The following is a 16,032-nucleotide window of genomic DNA, read 5'->3' as shown; positions in this document are numbered from 1 at the left end:
GCTCACAAAACATATCTGACATCGGCTGCCCACAACAGCATGTTCTGGAGAATAATACCAGTGTGTTTGCGCATCTGCACAGCTAGGGAGGAAAAGAGGGCAGCAGGTTCAGGAGGGAAGAATTCCCAAAAGGGAATTATAACTTGGTTGAGAGGCACACTAATTCTTGCAGCCAAGGAAAAGTATTAACTCCCCTAGTCAAGAACAGTCTATCTATCTAACTCAGCTGCAATAGGGACTAAAGGCGCAGCTGACTAACTCTGCTTGGTATTGCCCCCTCGTCAGGCCCCGGTTCTCACACCCTCTCCTCTCCCCTACCACCATTTCTGCTTCCTGACCAGAGTTGCTGCTTCAGATGTTCCAGCACAGTGTGACAGCTTCTCTGGCTACATAGATCCAGACCCTCAGACTCCTAGAATCACTGCAAAACCAGTGAGGTTGTGGTACTGTACAATAGCTGCCCTCCAACAGTTCCCCTGCACTACCTAGGCTGACAGCACATTTACCCTGATCCTGTAGACATTCAGGGCTGAGTGTCAGCGAGCTCATTTATCTCTGCTCCACTCTTCTGGGTAGATACCAAATTGTAAGGTCATGCACCCAGAAAGCAGTCAGAATGTCTGAGCTCTGAAGATTCAACTCCCCAAACCTTGCTGCATGCTGAGTGGGGAACATGCATGTTAAACTTAAATGTGGAGGATTATAGATCAGTGGTTTAGAGATTTTGTGACCCAGAGCATCACAATTCCTCCTCTCTCTTTTCAATTTGAAGATGTAATTACTGCAGCCTTTGAAGAGGTTGAGCTTAGGAACACAAGACTGAAAGGGACCACTGGAGGGGTAACTGCATTCAGGTCTACGTTTATTAATGGCAACCAAGTGGAAGACGTCTTGCTCAGGAAAGCTGACAGAACGTTTATTCCACACGGCACTACAAATACAAAAAATTTCCTATAATCTGTAATGATTGAACTGTAGTAAAATGAAAAAATATAGTAATAAAATTCACGAAAACCAAAAGCATAAACAATATTTTATGCTTTTGTCATAATGGAAACCTAGATAAATAAAGTTGCAAATGATCCTACAGAGGAAGCCCACAGCACACAGGAAAAGCAAAACAAGATACAACACTTCAGATCTTATCTGGGGATGCATTCCCTTCTGCCCTAATCTTCCTGATAGTTTAAGGCTAAGTGGGACCCACCCATTAAGCACTTGAGGATTTCAATTAGAATGATACTGCTGAACACCTGAACACATCAGCTTCCTGTAGCCAATATTTTACTGGATGACCAAAATGATGTTAAAAAACTAATTCATAAAGCATAGAGGAAAGAAAATGATTCTCACTGACTTTAATGGAAAGGAAAAAGGCCCTGAAGCATGGCATTAAGCCTTCATTTCCCAGCTTCAGAAACTGTTCATTCTGTTGTACAATCCCATCAATAAATACAGCAATTGACATCTAAAAATATCTTAGATCCCTTGTTCCCCCTTGTGTGCTTGGTTGGCTTTCCAAAAATTTCACCCCTCATTGCTGCTTAAGAACCTTTTTATACTGCTTCATGTACATTTACAGATGACCGACATTTATCTTCATCACTTTGTTCTCCTGAAGCATAGCACATCATCTTTCTTGCCTTTGTAGCTAAATCACTTGTAATTGGTGGTAAAAATCAAAATCCAGAAAATGGACGGCTCTCCTCCCCCTACTTGTTTCACTGTAAGATGACCCATACGATTCATTAAAGAAGATACACTCCCTTTTGACGTATGTAATCCATAAAACATGGCTTAGATCAGCAGGTGTATGGTATTATTTCACTGCCTCAAGACATGTGCTCAGTTTCCCTTCTGCAACCATAAAAACATGAACTGAAACAAGAAAATTCACTTAATTCATATTCTTAGGGTAAAAAGCTCTTATTTGGTAACATCCAGCCCTGGGAGGGGCTTCGCTTTCTGAGGGCTTATAGGCTCAACTACAGCAACTGTTGTGAATCTCAGTTGATACCTGAACTAAATTACTTTTAACTCTAAGTCATTCCAAGTAATTTGTTACTAATAGTGGGTTTAACAGCTGTTCATGTGAATCATTGTGAAAGCTTTTAAATTACTGGATTTATTCAAGTCTTTGGATTCTTTTTTAATATTCAAACTAAAATGGATTATAATCTGTTTATCCTCTTTGCCAAGGCGCCTGTGGAACAAGAAAAATAAAGTCAGTCATTTCCATAGTGCATGATGCTCCTATCAGTGTCATAAAAATATTATAAGTGAATTCATGTTTCAAGTGCAATATGCAGTAGTGAAATAGGAAACTGCAATTTTTGAGTTGTGTTACCCAGGAAAACACTTAGGCATATTCTGAAGCTTTTACTTGTCAGGTAAAGAACTTAAGTCATAAACACTTCAGTGATGCGGAAAACTTTCTACCTTCAAGGTAAAGAAAACTCAAACATACAAAGGTTAAAAAAGGGTTATGAGGACTGTGTACATAAAACATTGTGTTTCATTCTTAATAACCCCATGGATACATGCCTGAGTATTTGCACCTTATCTCACATGGAAGAACAGTAAAAGCAAAGTGATTTTAACATAGGATTACGAACCCAGAGAAAATAGACTTGTTCCTGGTGAGAAAAAAACACTTATAGGCAGCTAATTTACAGTCGTTTAAAACCTGTATATGTACCATTAACGACATAAAAGGTAAAACTCGGCAAAGACTTATTCGTCTGCTTTGGTACGTGCCCAAATAGCAAGTCAGTCATTGAAAAATGGGCATGAAAGTTAACTGTGTTCTTCAGACTTTGCAGGATTCAAGTCTATCTGCATGACTACACATAAGTAACCCAAGTTCACCCTCCTCAATAAGGAGACACCAGGTTAGTAAACACAGAATTAACTACAGGTTTTCATGATTACTGTACCTTCACCACAGTATGCTTTCCACAACTCAAAAGTTATTAAAATAAAGTCTTCTTCACTTGAAACAGACTTAAAATCAATAAGAACAAAAGAAGTAGCACGCAAAAAAATCAACTGCACAATTTTCAATCTCAACTTTTTTTCACTCTTTAAAAAAAAAAAAAAAAAAAAAAAATGATACTACTGCTGAGATGTTTGAGCCAAGTATTTAAGACCGCTTGAATAAAACTTTGGTCAGCATTTTCACTTCTTTTTTGCATTTAGAAAACCATGGTCCACCAGGAATTTAAAGTTCTGCTTGAACTTTCATCCCATTTCATTCTGTTAGAGAAGACTTAGTCACACCGAATAAACCTAAAGTTTGTCTATATTAGGAAGATTTTCCGTTGTTTGAATGTAGCTTTGAAGAATCAAGTAAGCTAACATTATGTTGATTATCACTGATGAGCCAGAATAAAGTAAAGCAAATTGAGGTCTCAGCATGTCAGGTAACTGACTGTCTTGAAATGTGCACAATAAGATTTGTATCACAGACCACTTATCCCTAAAAAGGTTCATCTGGTCTAGTACACTTTAATTTTGTGGGGTTTTTTTTCAAGGACATTGTCTTTAGGATTTGTGCTTAAATACTCAGAAGTTCTGCATAAGCCTTGTTTTATGAGATGAACTGGTAGTTTACATGCTAAAAATATTAAGTATCTCCCCTTTTGGAGAGGGGGGAGAGGAAGGTGGAGTTGCAAGGAAGGTGGAGAAGCAAAATACTTATGCTTTTCTCCAATTAGAACACTGACTCAAGATACTGGACTGATGTAGCTTTTGTGTGAACCAGCACAGTTGTTATGATGCCAACAAATAAAATAAAAGGTGGATTTTTTAGAATATTAGACAATTAGAAAGTGAATAAATCCACCTCAGGCACAAGCAACCTACAACCTCATTACTCACTCTTTTGTAGTTTTTGCCACAACAGTTCACATTCTTACAACAGAAACACAGTCTTCCTTAGAACAGCAGAATATTACAAGTATTGAGATTACTATTTTATTTTTTTTTCCTTTTAACAGATCAACACTTTTTTGGACATACCGTATTTAGGATTTGGCCTTTCTTTTGATTTTTGCTCTGCTCCCACCTAAGTGAACTACTAAAGAAACTAACACATTTGCTGTCTGAAACAAAGTTGGAGCATTGAGTTGTTGTACAGTGTTTATTTCAGAAACAGAAGAGCTGTGTGCATTCTGAACACTCATACTGTAAAGTTAAAAAGAAAAGTTTAATCTGGAAGCACAGAACCCATTTTTTTTAAATCTGTGCAAGAACTAACAAATACATGTCATGACTACGCATGACATTTTTAAAAGACATTTAAGGCACCGTGCACAGTCTTTTCCCTCGCCGAAATAGGCAGCGCCTAAGCAGCATTATCAAACATAGTAATTTCAGATTGAGACAAGTTTAAAAAAAAACCACAACAGAGAACCAACTCAAAACTCAAAAAACTTTGTTTGAAAGTCAATTTTTATTATTAAAAAGGTAAAAGTAAAGGGCAAGGATGTTTTATTTGTTGTGACTTTGTGTCCATGATATTTCTCACAAATGTAGGGTGAGGGTTCTTTTAATGGATTGGTTTTGGGGGCAGGTAAGATGTGTAAGGGGGTTAAGTTTAAATTCAAATATGACTGTATGACATCTACAGTAAGGGCTCTAAAAAGCACCACTAAGTTGCTAAAATGGTGAGGTATTGCCCATTCAGATGAGGGCTCTGTCAGAGAAAACATGAATTGCTGAGAGGCGTACCTACAGACACGAGACAGGACTTCCCTTATTGCGAAGCCACCACTGACCATTGCCTTCACACAGAACTGCGAAGCAGCACAAATCTTCAAGCCAGTATGTCACCTTGGGAGCCTGACACAGCTCTTCTCATGTCTGCTTCCACAACCGGTGTTTCAATGATCCTGATGCCCAACGGTGGGTTACCTGCACGAAAAGAATAATAAAGGGAGGACTGATGAGGAAAAGTTACCTCTTTCTCTCCCAACTGCCCAGTTCGTGTGTCCGTGCAGGAAATTTTGCTTCATCTCAAGAACTTGTTTCCTGAACTCCAGAATTTTTTGGCCGTTTCAGAAAAAAACCCCAACATCCAAACCAACCCACAGTTCACATCAGCAACCCATAAGAGATGGGTTATACACCGTTACCTTACTCTTTTCTCACAGTTCTACACAGAACTGCATCTTTTTGATTATGTCGCCGCTTACGACCCAGCGCTAACATCACCCTTTTAAATCCCTACACGGGCACGCGAAAGTTTGGGAGGAAACGAGCTCCACGAAAAGGCCCATGAAGGGAAATGGACTTTGGTTTTACAAGAAAAAAAAAAAGGAAAAAAAAAGAGGAAAAAAAAAGAGGAAAAAAAAAGAGAGGAAAAAAAAAAGAGAGAAAAAATAAAGAGAGAGCCGGTCACTCACCTCATCTTTGACATGGACGGCCTACTGCTGGGTGTGTAGCCTGCCCCCCTCTCCCCCGCCGCTGCCTGGCTCCCCCGACCCCGCGACGGCCGGTCCCACTGCGCCGCTAGGCCCGGCCCGGCCGCCCGGGCAGCGAGGGGCCGCGGCTGGCGGTGGGAAGCCCCATCCCCTCCCCGCTGCAAAGCGACGCGCCGCCCCTCCGCCGAGGCGCCTCCCGGGGCCGTGCCGGCCGGCCGGCCTGCCCCCCGCGGCCTTCTGGCTCCGGGAGGGCAGCCAGGCCGCCCCGGGCGGTGTTCTTTAAACCTGCTGAAGATCGGGGAAGCAAGAGGAAGCGGTTTATTTCCTCCTCCCCGCCACCCCCTGCCTCTCTGTGGGTGAATTTCGCCTGGGGGCAGAATGAAGTTAGCGTGGCCGTGGGGGGAGAGGAGAAAGGCAGGTTGGGGTTAGCGTCCAGGGAAAGCGGGTGAGGAGGAGGTGCTTCCAGTTTGCAGAGCCGGAAGAGCCATGGGGCCAGGGTCTGCAGGAGGTGGCCGAGAGTAGCGAGTCCCTTGCCCTGGTGGTTCCTTGTGCTGTGCTGGGTACAGGAGAGCATTTTTCAGTTTTTAGAGTCGCTGTCACCAACTGAAAAGTCTGGAAACTACTGCGGTGGTCACCTCCCAGTTTTCGTATTGATAGACTTTACGGGGCGATTCTGAAATCTGTTGGTCTTTCATGCTGCGGTGAGATTGGATCTTGAAGTTTGAATAGTCAGTGTTACAACACTGTTGAAGTTTGTTCTTAACTATTTGCTGAATTACACCTCCTGTGGAATAATGGAATGTTTTTGTATGTGACTTGGCTTTGGAAATAGTATACGTGGATTATTGCACAGGAAGCAGCTTTGGATGTGGGTGAATTCCTAGGAAGTGTGAACTTAAGGCATGTGCCTTCCTTCTGCAAAACCCAAATTGTTGCAGTTTCTGGGAAGACTGCTGTGAAGTCTACTGAGCTGCTCTGTTTCCAAGAAATGTGCACTTTTCCCTCCTTCACACCTGTAACAAGTGAAGGCAAGTCGGTTATCATGGTTTTAAAAAGACACTTCTTTACTCGCACTAGCACAAATAGTGTCAAGCATTTAGAGCCTTTGGTTTCTATATTTCATCTGTCCTCTCAATACACTATGAAAAACAGTGATTAAGATGAGTTGTTTTAGTTTCATTTTCAGTTTCATGACTGGAGTCTCAAATAGCCTGGGGTTATGTGTTGTTTTCTTTTGGTTTTTTTTTGATTTGTTGTTGTTGTTGGGTTTTTTGTTTGTTTGTTTGTTTGTTTTAATCCACAACCAATTATTTTAATTTCATTCTTATTTAGAACTTTCAGGAAAGTATTTTAGTTACTCCTGCTTTTTAGCAGAATTTGAAAATCTGCTTCACCCAAAATACTCACCTGGCCAGGATAGCCTAGGTAAGCAGTATGAGTATTTAAGCATTGTTATGGATAGGTAAGGTATCTGTACCAGTTTAAAGTGAATTTATTATGCACAGGTATTTACAGGGTAGGTGCTTCAGCTTTGGACAATATTCTAGAAACTAATGACGTTTTTCTCAGATGCTGTCCTGTCCATATTTAAAAATTGCCTTTCTGTAACATTCCAAAGAGGCAAAACCAATACAAGTTGAGGTTCTGGGTCATGTTTTGTTCTCCAGACTCCTGGGGTTCATCCAGTGAAGAAGCATGAAAAATACTCTAGCAACGTGTTTGCTGTAAATCTTCTGAATAAGACAAATGGTATTGATGTAAGCCTAGATGAGAAATAAGATCCCCTTTAATTTTCTTATGAAATTTTTGATGCCACGTGTCACATCGAAGATGATAAAATGAATTGCATATATATTTCTAGAATCTATAGAAATATGTATAAAATTGCTTCCTTTGAAAGAGCACAAACAACATTTTCAGTATTGGATATCTATGACTATGCTTTTGTATCTTTTTACCGTACCTTGGTAGCTGATTGCATTTTTCAGAATCTGAAGCTCTAGGTTTCGCAATGATGTTCACAACGATGTAGTGTCTGAAAAAATGTATGTGGCTAGTTTTGGTATTTTTCACCTAAACATTGCTGATTTTATAGACCAAATATTAATTGATCTATAAATGATGAAAAATTGATCATTAAATTGATTTAATGTAATGTGCCATGAACTTGCTTTCTATAGCTGACATATCAGCTTCTGATTAAGGAAGGTAGGATATCTTCTGATAGGAAGATTTCCAAAAAATTCATGAATACTTCATAACTGTGAATGTAAAATCCTTAAAAGAGGTCTGAGGCACTTAAAAGAATTTTGAATTTGGAAACAATCCAAGAGTTATGCAATAGAACCTGCATCCATATACTTTGGTGGCTAACGCTAGGCTATGTGAAAGCATTGCTAAGGCTGATCGTACGTGACTTTACCTCCCCCATCTCTTTAACATAATTGAGACTGATTACGTTGTCCTTGAGTCCCACCTTGATATATCAGTTTACCTTCAATAGGGAAGTTCTTGCCCCTGAACTACCAGTAGAAGTACTTCATCCCTTTAATTCAGAGTCCTTCTGTATCATTATTTGAAGTGTTATTTAACAGCCTTTTTTCAGCACTTACAATCAATGCAGTTCACCCATCTTCTGAAGTTTTCTCCTTTTGGATTTCCTTCTCTTTCCCTTCAAGCCATTGGATGACATCTTATGTTTTTTGTCTGTCGTTCCAGTTGCCAGGAAATTAGCACACTGGAAAATAGTGCTCTCATTTAGAATGTAAAATATGTGAACAGCACCTGTAGACAGCTTTCTATTTAATAGGTAAAATTAATTGAAGGACTTATTTGTAGGAAACTCCAGCTGTAATAGCAAAAATAGCCTTTGTGCTATTGTTCTACAGCTGCATCCTGCTTTATTATACATATGCAGCAAAATTTAGTTATCATAGTTTATAAGTGGTGCTCACTTCACTATATAGTATAAACCAGAGGAAAAGGAATAACTTAATTTTATTTTTTGCTGTACTGATGTATTCTATTTTTATATTAAAAAAACAGCACTCTCGTAGTGTTAAATTTCTTCTTGCTTGCCTACAGCAAATCCTAACAATAAATGCTCAGAACTCATACAGGAGATTGCTTTCTCTTAAAACACTTTAGTCTTTTCCTACAGAAAACTACTGTTCTAACGGCTAGAATGTAGTATAATTAGAACTATTAAACCTACTTACATGTGCACTTATCTGACACACACAGTACTGGGTTCGGTGGCTAAAATAAAAGAAGAGAACAGAAGATAGAGACTTTTGATACTTAAAGAAATGCTTTTGTTGTACTGTTTAATATCCTGTCCTGGCGTTTTAGCATATTGTAAAAACATACAAAACCAATGCTGAAGATACAGAAGAAAAAAATTATTGAATTTGTACAAAATATACAACTAGAGTAATGCCACCTGGGATCTATCTTCGCAATTTACTGCATGGGTTGTATTTTGAGATATGACAAATGGTTTTGTGACATAATCGTGGCCAATAGCTACCCCACCACCAGAACACAGATAGGATTGTATGTTGCCTTTGTTGATCTATACCTAAACTTGTAGGGGACTGAAAATATTTTAAATTAGAAATTATATTCTCCACAAGCTGTATGTGTAATACTAACCTTTCCTAACTGACCAATGAACGTAGGAAAACTGCTGCAGAGATAAGATGTTTCTTAGCGTTGTGCTTAAAGCTGAACTAAAGCTAAATTAACACACAGAGAACATGACCATGACACTTTAGTATAGAAAGTTTAGTCATGTGTTTATTTTTGTTTAAATTTTTGTTAGGACTCGTGGTCATTTTATGTAAATTATTATCCTTGCCAGTATCTCTTAGTGTTGTGAAACAGCATTTTTACATAAGTTAATTCAGCATATTCAAGTAGATCTAAAAGATTAGTTTTGCAAGGTGCCTTTGCCATAACTCAAAGTCATGTTGGACTGTACTGGCACAGGTATCTCAGCTTGTTCTGACCATTCACAGAGGGGTAAGAAGTAGTTTAGGCAAGTGGGATCAGAAGTTGCTGCTTTTGCAGCTGCTGTGTTCTTTGTGTGGAGAAGACTTCTGGATTCTTGTGTTCCATTTCTAAGCAACTCCCTCATGGCTAGTCATACAGGTAATCTCTGGTCTGTACTATAGAAGAAATTAACTTGCAGTTAAATTCATCACAGTGTTGTGAGATTTGCAAGAGGTTTGGCGTGTTTTCTTTCTCCCCAGTGTTACCTACCGATTGCCACAAGGTCAGAAGTCAAAAGTGTACTCTTACTTTCATTTCATTGCAGAAGTTGCCTAGGAGATTGCTGTTACAGGAAAACTGGTAAGAGTTCCATGCTGGAGTTTGCTTATGTACATGCTGTCTTTTATTTTACAGTGTGAATGGGAGGTTAAAACAGCTTCCTATTTCTTCTGCATCAGAGCAAATAGCACCAATTGAACTAAACATCAGTCCTCTCTAGATTGTCCTCTATTATGGCTTAAGTGCAGGAATTAATCTTAGGCTGGCAATCTTGTAAGCCTATTTTCGTCTTCTGGGTAGTGAAAACTTAGTTTCTTGCCATTCTCCATTTCCATCTGATTTTGGGGAACAAAGAAGGAAACAAAAATGCTGTCTTCCCCATGTGTTCTCTGCTTGTATCTTGTTGCAAAGCCAAAGAGATTAAGGATATTATTAGATTAAAATACCTCATAGATGCTTCACAAGCAAATTTTGGAGATAAGTAAAACTCATTGAGACTTAACTAACCGTAAATAGAGTAAATAAGATTTGTCATATGCTTGAAAGCTAACATTTTAATTTAACAGCAAGGAAAATTTTGGCAAGAACATAACGAATGTGCTAACCTGGAGTCTAACTTCTGTTATTCCCATGATTGATTTACAAATTGTCCATCCACATGGTTGCTTGTTGTTTGTGGTTAGAATAATCCAGAACCAGAGTTTAGTTCTTTTTTTTTCTAATTCAGTTTAGTGCTTTTTTTTGTAATTTCTGTAATGGTTAGCACATTTCAAAATGCCCCAGGCAGCATTAGCATGATCTTTTATCCCCCTTGGGGAATTAACAGAGGAATGCTCCCAAACTGAAAAGATCTGTGATTTTATTTTAATAGTGCACATAAATTGCACACAAATACAATGCATTTTTGGTGCATATTTATTTATTTACTAGTTGCACCAGACTCAAAACTTTTGGTTTTAAAAGCAAAAAATAACAAAAACAAAACCCCAAACCAAAAATGCTAAGTAAATTTAATCCCAAGAGATTTCAAATTTCCACTGTTAATCATGTGGCTTTAGTTTTTGACTCTTAGGCAAATTCAATTGTAGAGAGGGCCTTTAGCAGCGGAGAGATATGTTTTGAAGGTCCTGGGACCTTCAAAAAGGGTTCTGTTTAGTGATTTTAAAGATGCACACAGCAGTTCTAAAACACAGCAGTTTATAAAATCGTTTATAAAAATTGTTCTCTTTCTGTGCCTAAATGCAGATTTTCCAATCTGTTAGTAGGTGATAAGGTTTTATATTTGTTGGCTCCATACGCTGTTGTGTGTGTAAAGTTCATTTATTTTGCTTTGAATGTAAATAATAAGGTGTCATAAATGGAACAGAATTTCACACAAAGAAAAGGTGCATAGAGTTTTCCCTTGTAATAGTGCTATTTCCAGCTGCTGCATTCCAATTTTCTTTTTACTTAAGAAGAAAAACACCATTAACAACCCTGGCTTTATTATTCTGCATACTGGCAGTGGTTATGCTGTATGCCATCTTGGGCCCAACTCTGCAGCTCTTGTTCTGAGTAGATGTAATTCATTCATGTAGCCTTGTTGTGAGTTGGGTAATTAAACTCTTGAGAGGGGAATTTTTAAGGACACCTTAATTTGTCTGGGTAGGACAGTTTACCAGTAAAATTCTGCTCTATGAGTTCTGCTGGTAAATTTTCTCTGAGAGACAGTCTTATTCTTGAATACTTGCATTTATACTTCTAATATTAGGGTGTGTAGGTGTTAGTTGTTGTTATTATTATTAACTATTTTTTGACTTTTAAAAATTATTTTTAATTGGCAACAGACCTTAATGGTGATGACAATTTTCAGAATACGATAGTTGCTCTTTTATAGACCGGGAACTATGTTAACTAATAACACAAAAGCAATTAAACTAAATATCTTCCCTGTTCAAACTTGATACCTACTGCTTTGATTATAGACAATTGATTTTCTTTTGCATGATGTAGAAACTGTTCACGATTGTTGCTGCTTCTGTTATGTGTTTCTGTACCTTCTGTATTGATCCTCACTTCTTTCAAAAGGCTACTGAGAAGTATTTATTTAACCAAGATAATTTTTACATCTTATAATGGTTCTGTTAGAAACTCCTGACCTTGATTTCTCCTTTTCCTTTTTCTTAATAATAATGATAATAAAATCAGTGTGATCCAAAGTTCATTGAATTACTGCCAACCTTTATCAAGATTTTCCTTGGTACTTAGGGGAAAACCATCTTGTTTTATTTGTCTTACTTCTGACTTCCTCTCCTTCAATAACCAGTAAGAAATGGTTGTCTCTGTTTCTTGTGGCTCTTTTTTTTTGATGACCGACAACTTTTTTTTTCCTTTTTTTTTGGGGGGTGTGTATGTGTGTTGAATATATTGCACATCTATTGACAGTATAAATGTTTGCTGTTTGCTGTCTCTGTGTGCTTTCTGTTCTTGTGCAGCTTTAATAATTTTAAGTTCATCTTATAAGTACTATTTTCCAGTAATTCTGATGCTGTAATTTGGAAAAAAATTGCATCAAAGCTGACACTGCTCTTTCCCAAGTGTAGTTTTGCTGCTGTTATATGTAATAGCTGGTTTCTTTTTAAAATATATTCTTACTTTTCTTCCTCCTTCCCTTTTGCGGTACATGAAGTATTTTTGTAAAAGTCATCAAATAAGTCCTAGTAGACCGTGTGTCTCTGAAACAGGTTTATTTCTAGTACTTGGAAACTTTCCTTTGGGCACCAGTTATGTATCAGCACTCCAGATATTACTTTTTCCCTTTGCTGTTAGTTTTTGCCTCTGCTGTGCCTGTGTGGGCTTCTCTTGGACAAGTTTCGTGTTCAGACTGTCTAAGGATAACGCAACACAACTGAAAGCCCAGTTTATTATGTGTCAGCGCATTCTTTCTATTCGACATCCGTAGGAATTTAAGCATGACCTTTGTTATTGTATAATACGTAAGGCGTTATACAGTGTCTCATTCTCCCAGCTCATTAATACACGTTCTCTGACCTGGTGTAATGGTTCCAGCAGCCCCTGTGTAACCTCTGCTCTCCGCAGGACAGATAGGGGCTAGTCCTTTGCATCAGCCCTGTGCCTGCGGGTGCTGAACTGATTGGGTTTGCTGCCAAGAAGCTCAGCCCTCTCGTTCACTCCTGGGCATTGCCTGTCTGCTGTGCATACAGATTAGTTCACTTGGGTTCTCTTTCACGCTGTCGCCATATACTGCAAATTGTCTGCTCAGGTTGGGGCATCTTTTTGGGCGTTATGTCTTTAGAATTGTGTTCTGCTTCAATCTGTCCATTTGGGTATAATGTAAACTGCCACAGAGTACGTAGTCAACCTAATAGACCCTTATTTGATTACTGACCGGTCATGAGAAGAAGTGTCTTTGTTGGATTAGTTTGTTTTATGAGTTGGATGCTGGTACTGTTCATTTGGGAATATTTCTAATGAAAAAGAAAAGAATTTACACTAATACTGCAAGAAGAATGGAATGAAAGATAATGTATGTTTAATGGAACAATTGGAATTATAGTGTATCAGAAGGGCTGAAGTGGGAGAAAATAATGGGTTTAAGGTGGAACATAAGTACACTGAGACAACTTCATTTGAATAAATTGTTTTATGGTACAGATTTTTTTTGGTTTTGTCATTTACATACAGAAAGCTCCTTTAACCTGTCTTTTCAGGGCGGAAGAATAGACCCATGTGTGCCTGTAAAGTGGCATAACCTTGGATAATACCATCATTCTGCTACAAGACCAATACTGCAAAAAATTACACCATCTGAAATGGTGGATCATTCTATGCTAGGACTGAATCCTCTCTATAGCATTATATTGGTATTGGAGTAACAAAACCTTATTTGCTTTGTGGCTCAGGGGAGATGGAGCCACAAAGAGTGTATCACAATGCAATAAATTTCTAGTCTTTAAAAATTAAAAACAGTCTTTCATGGGGTACATATCTCAGGAAAATGAAAATATTTGGGCCACTAAGGTATTGTAGTTAATTGCTAATCTGCTGCCTAATAACTTGCATTGTTATTATTGTTGTAGATCATATTTTTATGATATTTATCCTTCTTCCATTTTTAATTTGAACTTCTTCATTTTCTATGGATGAAGAACAGCTAAGAGTAAAGGACGAGATGTAGTGTTGCTCTTCTGTTTTTGTGTGTTCTAGAACTTCAAATTTTTTATATGGTACTCGATTGCAAATTGTACATGATTGTAAAATTTAGTTTCTTAATATGTTTGACCCACCAATGACTTTGCATAGTTTACTGTTTATCATGGCTTTACCTTTTCCAAAAAGAAAGTGAACTATTCCTCTTCCCTCTTTTGGATCTTGTTACAGAGAGCAGGTAATTAGCATGTGCACTTGGAAACACTGTAGAATACCAAGACAAAGTTGAAGCTCTAGGTTCTAAGGGTTACGTTAAAAAAAGAAAAAAAAAAACAGTTTTGCATCTTTATACCATTTGTTATACTGAAAAAAAAACCAAAACAACTAGACTGCTCTCTTAAAGATTTAAAAAAAAAAAAAAATTGGTTTTATCTGCTAATTGTATTCAAAGTGTTAAAGAACTTTTGGTGTGTTTTTTAGCTGTCTATTACCTGAGTCGTCATACTTTTAGAAACAACTGCATCTCCTAAAAACCTGACACTATACCACTGCATGATTTCTGGGTGGCTGTGATCTGTCACACACAACCTGCTCTGTCCAGACTGGTCCCTGAACTTCCCTGAGAGGAGAGCTTTCTGGAGTCTGCTTGTAGCACCATTATCGCTTGCTGTCCAGACCATTTTTTTCCTATGGAAAGCAGGATGGTGAAGAGAGGAAGCAGTCTACATATACGTTGGGACAAGATTTGAAATAACATGGCCTGAGCTCTTCGAGATTCCAGGGTTTAGAAATATCCTATGAGTTCCAAAATGGACCTACTGAAGTAAGCATACTTTTTAATGTTAGTGTCAACAACATAAGAGTTTATCCCAATACTTATGTGTATATACATATATTGCGAATATACTTTGTATAGCAGTCTTCTTGTGACTTCTTGGTCTCTGAGAAAACTTCTGAATTTTGATGGCATCATGGGAAGTGTCATAACATTAGGAATTTTCTTCTTTTATACTTATTTTTGTTGTTAAGGTTTTTCTAAGACTATACTCTAAATTCTGCAGGTAGCATTCCTTGGATATCATTCCTTGAATATTTTATGCCTGCGTTGCTTTTATCTCAAATATATTTCATAAATAGAAGAAAATCTGTGGAGTGTTCATCATAATATTAAGCTTTCTGTATATGCTAATAAATTATTTTCTAGTTATCTATTCATTTTACAGACTTCAGAATCTTTCAAGTAATATTCTTTCAGTTCAGAAATTTCCAGTGCCCTACAAAAACCTACAATTCCTAGATAAAGCTTTAGAGGTATAGGGGAATCCATTTCTTGTGTGGGTATGTAAGGAGAGGATTTCTTCCATTCAAAATAAGATGAGGGTCCTCTCAGCAAGTTTGCAGACAACACCAAGCTGAGTGGTCTGATTGACACCCCTGAGGGATGGGATGCTGTCCAGAGGGACCTGAACAGGCTAGAGAGGTGAGCCACATGTGAACCTCATGAGGTTCAACACAGAAAAGTGCAGGGTCCTGCACCTGGGTTGGAGCAAACCCTGATATCAATACAGGCTGAAGGGATTGAGAATAGCCCTCTGAAGAAGGACTTGGGTTTACTGGTGGACAAAAAACTGGACATGAGCTGACAATGTGCACTGGCAGCCCAGAAAACCAGACATATCCTGGGCTGCATCAAAAGAAGCATGGCCAGCAGGTCAAGGGAGGTGATTCTGCCCCTCTACTCCACTCTGGTGAGACGGAGGACTGTGTCCAGCTCTGGAGCCCTCAGCAGACGAAGGACATGGACCTGTTGGGGCGAGTCCAGCAGAGGGCCATAAAGATGATCAGGAGGATGGAGCACCTCTCCTATGAGGACAGGCTGAGAGAGGTAAGGTTGTTCAACCTGGAGAAGAGCAGGCTCCAGTGAGACCTTATTGTGGCCTTTCAGTACTTACAGGGCCTACAGGAAAGACTGGGACAAATTTTTAGCAGGGCCTGTTGCTCTAGGACAAGGGGTAATGGCTTTAAGCTAAAAAAGGGTCGATTTAGACTAGATAAATTGAATAAATATTTTACAATGAGGGTGGTGAAACACTGGCACAGGTTGCCCAGAGAGGTGGTAGATGTGCCATCCCTGGAAACATTCAAGGTCAGGTTGGATAGGGCTATAAGCAACCTGTTTAAGATGTCC

General features: G+C 38.6%; 2 protein-coding genes and 1 long non-coding RNA gene across 6 annotated transcripts in view; 2 read left to right on the top strand and 1 right to left on the bottom strand.

Annotated features, from left to right (window-relative positions):
* Positions 1-5,945, bottom strand: part of STS (steroid sulfatase (microsomal), isozyme S) — a 117,443-nt gene extending 111,498 nt beyond the window's left edge. For 3 of the 4 annotated variants that reach the window (XM_014960267.1, XM_014960268.1, XM_014960266.1), the window contains exons 1-2: positions 5,406-5,945; positions 4,732-4,914 (exon numbers count right to left, since the gene is read on the bottom strand). Coding sequence is in view for 1 of the 4 variants with exons in the window: in XM_014960266.1 (XP_014815752.1) it covers positions 4,732-4,781 (50 nt within the window). In the remaining 3 variants the exon portion in view is untranslated. The remainder of the gene's footprint in view (positions 1-4,731; positions 4,915-5,405) is intronic. The other variant, XM_014960269.1, reaches the window with a different exon arrangement.
* Positions 5,399-16,032, top strand: part of PUDP (pseudouridine 5'-phosphatase) — a 76,571-nt gene continuing 65,937 nt past the window's right edge. The window contains exon 1 of the mRNA XM_014960270.1: positions 5,399-5,436. Coding sequence (XP_014815756.1) covers positions 5,418-5,436 — 19 coding nt within the window. The 5' untranslated portion in view covers positions 5,399-5,417. The remainder of the gene's footprint in view (positions 5,437-16,032) is intronic.
* Positions 9,314-15,055, top strand: LOC106898808. The gene is made up of 2 exons (XR_001413979.1): positions 9,314-9,776; positions 13,406-15,055. It is a non-coding gene; the product is annotated as an uncharacterized LOC106898808 (long non-coding RNA).

The sequence above is a fragment of the Calidris pugnax genome, unplaced genomic scaffold, assembly GCF_001431845.1.
Source record: "Calidris pugnax isolate Ruff unplaced genomic scaffold, ASM143184v1 scaffold188, whole genome shotgun sequence".
Classification (NCBI taxonomy): Eukaryota; Metazoa; Chordata; class Aves; order Charadriiformes; family Scolopacidae; genus Calidris; species Calidris pugnax.
Note: the sequence above shows the minus strand (reverse complement) of the source record. Positions and strands in the feature narration are given on the sequence as shown.